At 38.3% G+C, this 6658-nt stretch overlaps 1 protein-coding gene across 1 annotated transcript; it reads right to left on the bottom strand.

Annotated features, from left to right (window-relative positions):
* Nucleotides 1–2050: 2050 nt before the first annotated feature.
* LOC308631651 (sperm motility kinase 2B-like) lies at nucleotides 2051–3280 on the bottom strand (the record flags this gene model as incomplete). The annotated part of the gene is made up of 1 exon (XM_081263030.1): nucleotides 2051–3280. The coding sequence occupies one exon, from the start codon at nucleotides 3278–3280 to the stop codon at nucleotides 2051–2053; it is 1230 nt and encodes a 409-aa protein (XP_081119156.1).
* Between the last annotated feature and the right edge of the window lie 3378 nt (nucleotides 3281–6658).

The raw sequence follows: 6658 nt of genomic DNA, 5'->3' as shown, positions 1-6658 counted from the left end.
CTGTATGTGAATGTGTTGCTCAGTTAGGATGTGCAATAGGTCAGATGTATTCAAGGCATTTTCAACTTCAATATTTTCTGTTTACAATGAGTTTATCAGAATGTATTCACATAAAAGGCAAGGAGCATTTGTATTTGAATAAATGTCAGGAAAATCGCATATTTTAGGGGCTGGGAGGCTGGGGTGGGAATAGGGGTTTAATTTGCAGTTATGTCAGAAGTCATTTGTCCCAGGCTCATTGCTTTACAGAGGAATCTGTGTAATTATCATAAGCAAAGGGCACACACAAGTCAAAGGCCATCTGAGCTGAAAATTTTTAAGAATTTGATGGTTTTTGATGTCGTTGCTGCTTTTTATTTTGTAAAAAGATAGCAACCTAATGCACAGATTTAAGATGTTAATCATGATTTTACTGAAGAGCATTTGCCCACTGTCTTTCTAGTATTTCAAGTTACATTCATTCCTCTCTGCTAGCTTGTCCCCATGGCAACAGCACCCAGGCACCATTTTGCAGGTTTTACATGTTAATTTAAAGCATCAATGCAGTTTTTGCATTGTTGTTATTCTTACTTATGCCAAATTAGAAAAGTTAACAACAAAATGATATAAACAGTAGGGAACACTTCCAAATTAATTTTATGAGGCAATATCACCATCACTCTGCTAGCAAAGAAAGACAAAGATTCCACAAGGAAAGAAAAAAAACACAGGTCAATATCCCTGATGAGCAAACTGAATCCAACAGCATACTAAAAAAGGATCACACACCATTACCAAGTGGGATTTACCTCAGGGATGCAAGGATGGTTTCACATAAAAAAAAAATCAACTGAAACACATTAACAGAATAACATATTTTAAAAAATGATCAGCTCAATAGATGCAGAAAAAAGTATTTGATAAAATTCAATACCCTTTTTTGATGAAAATTCTCAGCAACTAGGAATAGAGGAAAATTACCTCAACCTAATAAAGTCCATGTGTGAAAAGCTCATAGCAAATATTGTACCTAATAATGAAAACTGAAAGTTTTTTCACTCAAGAATAAGGCAAGGATCCCACTGATACAATTTATATTCAACATAGTGCTGTAATGCCTAGTGAGAGCATTTAGGGAAGCAAAAGATTTTTTAAAAAAATCCAAGTTAGAAAGAAATAAGCAAAACTGTCCATTTGCAGATGACATGTTGTTACATACAGAAAACCTTGAAGACTCCACAAAGATGTTAAATCTAATAAATTTCATACATTTATAAGATACAAAATCAATATACAAAAATAAATTGTTTCTAAACACTAATAACTACCTGAAAAGGAAATCAGAAAAATATCCCATTTACAATAGCATTGAAATAATGAAATACTTGATTAAAACTTAATTAAGGAAGTGAAAGACTTACACATTGAACACTGAAGAATTGATCAAAGAGTAAAGAAGACACAAACAAATGGAAAGTCATTTTGTATTCATAGATGGGAAAAATTAATAGTATTAAAATGCCCATAATACCCCAAGTAATCGAAATACAATACCTACCAAAATTCCAATGGCACTTTTTTTTTATTGAAATAAATTTATTAAGAAACAACTCAGAAGAATGGGAGAAAGGACAGAGGAGCAGGGCAGGAGGGAGTGACTCAAGGAGAACAGTCTCTGATATCTTCTGCAGGTGGGGGCAGAGGAGACTCCTGATGTCCAAGTGGATGCAGAAGTGCTCTTAGCTAAAACCTGGGCAGAGGAACCTGAGGTAGTTGGCACATGTTGCTCCTGCAGCTGTTCAGAGTCCACATGACCGATGCCCACACAAGGTGTCAGAATCCACAGAGCACAGGTTTTCTGGATGTGCTCTGGTTTAGTCTGGTCACCTCTCCCCTTCATTGGAGCCACATTATGAACCTGGCAGGTTTCTGCCCTCTTACATTGGAGCCACTTTACTGTTGACATACAGCATGCAATAGCACAGTTGAAAGAGACAGGTAGCAATCCTCCCAGTCACCTGCTTCCAGAACTTTCCAATGGTATGGGGTTGCCCAAAGTCCAACTAGGAGGCTAAATCAGTATGTGGGTCCTTGCAGGAGGGTTGTGGAAATGGATGGCAGGCTGACTAGCCCTTCTGATGCACTTCTGTCCTGACTGCTGGGCCTCCTCAGGCAGCAGAGGCTCACAGGGCAAAGGGAGGGGGTGAAGGGCAAGCTCTCTGGGACACCTCTTTGGGAGGACAGGGGAATTGGAAAGATCCAAGGGGCATGGGTGAGGCTTAACCCTCAGAGGCACAGGCTTCCCCTGGAACATGCAGCCTGCCCCCTGGCTTTTCTGGTGCTCTAGTATAAGGTAGATAGCCATGGCTTCATTGAACTTTCTCCTGGCCAGAGACACACAGGTATTGTGTAGATCATAATCCATATCAAACATTACTGTCAGTTTTTTGGGGATCTGAGTTTTGGGGAGGGCCTTACCATAATCATGAGGTAAATACTGCTCACCCTGTGTCAGCCATGGGTGCTGAAGGATCTGCTTGGCTGTGGGCCGCTTCCTGGGGTCCAGGGTCAGTATTTGGCAGGTGAGTATTTGTGCTGCTACAGAAACACAGGGAGGGATGTGGTAGGTTCCAAGCACGATCTGCCTCAGCACCTCCTTAGCGGTAGGTCCCATAAATGGGCACCTCCCTGACAACATAAAATACAGAATGACACCTAGGCTCCAGATGTCCACTGGGGGCCCTTCATATGCTTGCCTCAGGATAATTTCAGGGGCAAAGTGTGAGAGAGTGCCCCAGAACTTGTGCAGTTTCTGCCCAGGTGTGACTGTGGTGCTGAAGCCAAAGTGAATAAGTTTGATGTGGCCTCTGGCATCCAGCATGATGTTCTCTGGCTTCAGGTCATGGTGCATGATGCCCTTGTCATGGCAGTAGCCCATGGCACATACTATCTGCTGGAAAAGTCTGCAGGCCTCTTTCTCCTGCATGTCATGCTGTGGGACATGGTCCAATAACTGTCCCAAACCTGCGTGCTCCATCACCATATAGATATTTCTGTGGGTGTCAACAACCTGAAATAACTGAATCACATTGGGATGCTCCAGGCTCCTCATCATATCTGGTTCAGAGAGGACTAGGAGGTTCTGCACTGTCTTCGGCAAGACTTTCACTGCCACCTCTGCCCCCATGGGCCAATGGTGGGCTAGTTTTATCTGGCCAAACCCACCATGGCCAATATCCCTCAGGACTTCATACTGGTCCCTCAAGACTGCCTTCTTGCAGGAACTGGGACCTTGAAACATTACACTAGTCTCACTACTCTGGCTATATATCCTAAGCAGGAATACCACCTAAGGATGCTAGCTAAAACAAACAAACAAAAAACAGACCAAAACAACAAATCCAAATAAAAAACACAAATAGGACAAAATAACGAATCCAAATCAAAGAACCAATATCCAACCATTTATTGAATAGGCTATCTTTTTCTCCATTGTATATTCTTGGCACCTTTGTCTAATGTAAGATGACTATATTTTGTGGGTTTGTCTCTCTGTGTCTTCTATTTTGTGCCATTGGTCTATATGTCTATTTTGGTGCCAATACCATGCTGTTTTTGTTACCATTGTTCTCTAGTATAGTTTAGGATATTGTGACACCTTCTGCTTCACTTTTCTTGCTAAAGATTGCTTTGGCTATTCTGGGTCTCTTATTTTTCTAAATGTATTTCATAATTGCTTTTTCTATTTCTATGAAGAATGTTGTTGGGATTTTAATTGGAATTGCATGAAATCTGTTTAACAGTTTTGGTAGCATGGCCATTTTGCCATTAGTGTGACCATTTATTCTACCTATCCAAGATCATGGGGGATCTTTCCATTTTCTAAGGTCTTCTTCAATTTCTTTCTTTAATCTTCTGTAGTTTTCATTGTAGAGGTCTTTCACTTTGTTAAATTGATTCCCAAGTATTTTTTGAGGCTATTATGAATGGGGTAGTTTTCTTAATTTCTCTTTCAATGGATTCATCCCTTATGCATAGAAATGAATTTTATTTATGGGTATTGATTTTATATTCTCCTACTTTGTTGAATTCATTTATTAGTTCTAGAAGTTTTCTGGTGGAATTTTTTGGATCCTCTAAATATAGAATCATGTCAATGGAAAATAGAGATAGTTTGAGTTCTTCTTTTCCTATTTATATCGCTTTAATTTCTTTCATCAGTCTTATTGTTCTGGCTAGAGTTTCAAGGACTATGTTGAATAGAAGTGGTGAAATGGGGAGTCCCTATCTTGTTCAGCTTTTAGAGGGAATGCTTTAAATTTTTTCTTCAGTTAGAATGACGTTGGCCTTGGGTTTAGCATAGATAGCTTTTACAATGTTGAGGTATATTCCTACTATCCCCAGTTTTTCTAGTGTTTTGAACATGAAGAAGTGCTGTATTTTGTCAAATGCTTTCTCTGCATCTATTGAAATAATCACGGTTCTTGTCGTTAAGTCTGTTGATGTGATGTATTACATTTATTGATTTCCATATGTTGAACCCACTTTGCATCCCTGGGATAAACTCCACTTGATCATGGTGCACTATCTTTTTAATAAGTTTTTAAATGTGATCTGCCAAAATTTTATTGAGAATTTTTGCGTCTCTGTTCATCAGGGATATTGGTCTGAAGTTTCCTTTTCTTGAGATATCTTTGTCTGGTTTTGGGATCAGAGTAATACTAGCCTCATAGAATGAGTTTGGAAGGATTCCCTCCTTTTGTATTTCATGGAATAATTTGAGGAGTTTTGGTATTAGTTTTCCTTGATATCAGGGTTATTATTGATATATGATTTGTATTCCTGGTCATTTTGGCTTATTTTTGCTTTTTGACTTAGTTTCTCTTTAGATTGACCTTTTCTTTAGTGTAGTTCCTCCCTTTGTTGGTTTTTTTTTTTTTTTAATTTCCTCCTTGTGGAATATTTTGCCGAGAATGTTTTATAGTTCAGGCTTTCTAGTGGTGAATTCTTTTAACTTTTGTTTATCATGAAAGGTTTCTATTTCATCTTCAAATCTGAAGCTTAATTTCGCTGGATATAAAATTCTCAGTTGGCATCCATATTCTTTTAGAGCTTGATATATAATATTCCAGGACCTCCAGGCAATGAGGGTCTGAATTATGAAATCAGTTGAAATCTGAATTGGTTTCCCCCTATATGTAATTTAATTTTTTTCTCACAGCCTTTAAAATTCTATCCTTATTCTGTATGTTATTCATTATCAGCATACTGGTTCCTTGGTGTGAGTCTGCTGTAAGTTTGTACATTTGGGGTCCTGTAAGTCTCTTGTAGTTAATTTTCCATTTCATTCTTTAGATTTGGGAAATTTTCTGGTATTATATCTTTGAAAAGACTGTGCATTTCTTTGGTTTGTATCTCCATGCCTTCATCTGTTCCAATAAATCTTATATTTGGTCTTTTCATGTTATCCCATATTTCTTGGAAGTTCTGTTCATAGTTTCTTACCATCTTCTCTGTATGGTTGACTTTATTTTCAAGAGTATATATCTTGTCTTCATTGCCTGAGGTTCTGTCTTCTAAGTGGTCTAGTCTGCTGGTGATACTTTCCACTGAATTTTTAATTTGGTTTTTTGTTTCCTTCACTTCAAAGATTTCTGCTTGATTCATTTTTACAATCTCTGCCTCTTTATTGAAGTTATCTTTTGCTCCCTGTATTTTCTCTCTGATACCATTCTTTATTTCAAAGACCAGCCTAACTATGTATCTTATAAACTTCTTTTCTGTCATTTCTTCTGCTGTGTTGTGTATGAATTCTATTGTTGAGACATCTAGGTTTGTTTGAGGAGCTTTGTTCCTGTGTTTTTTCGTGTTGTTTGTGTGTCTTCCCATCTAGCAGTATGGATCTGAGGAAATACAGTTTCTACCCTGTGGTCTTATAGTGTCCCTGAAGACTTCCAGTACCTCACCTTTAATGGGGAGACCAATATTAACAGTACCAAATGCAAACAATATATACCTTTAAACCAAATAGATCCCATTAAGGCATCTACAGTTTTGTTACAATAACCAGAAATAATATTCAGTTATTGTCTACAATATAAACAGTAAGTTTGGTAAAAGTTTCTACCATTTCTCATGATGGACAATGAGGGAACAGAAGTAGTGTAAGGTGTGGTGTTTATGAGGGAGAAGGAGAGAAGATAGAAGTAAAAAATTTTAGTAAGACCGAGGGAGTAATTAATAGAGGTTGGCTGTTAGTATGAGATAATTGAGAAAGAGAATCCAGTGAGAGAGATAGACGAGAGAAAAAATATATACAGATTTTAAAAAGAAAAAAAGTAAAAATATAAGGATATACAACAAAACTGTAATATACTACTCAGATGTACCATTCCTCAATAAATCGAAGCAAGTGGTGGGGTTGTCTAAAGTTTGACGGAAGCTCCAGTCTGGTTGGTGCTGTACTGGTTGGGTGGGTGAGCCGATAACAAGATGTTTTCATACCCTTTTCCAGTCTTCCCACTTATTGTAGCCAGCCCCTTTCATCCCCATGTACTTTAGGACTCACTGAGCTAGAGAGAGCCCAGTTTTTTCCAGTTTCTCCAACCTGTGCTCCCTTTGGGGAACTGCCTCTAATCTCTGGTGTTCCATGGGCTTGCTAGACCCAGACTTGCCCACA

The sequence above is a fragment of the Spermophilus citellus genome, assembly GCF_964194105.1.
Source record: "Spermophilus citellus genome assembly, chromosome: 12".
In the NCBI taxonomy this organism is placed as follows: Eukaryota; Metazoa; Chordata; class Mammalia; order Rodentia; family Sciuridae; genus Spermophilus; species Spermophilus citellus.
Note: the sequence above shows the minus strand (reverse complement) of the source record. Positions and strands in the feature narration are given on the sequence as shown.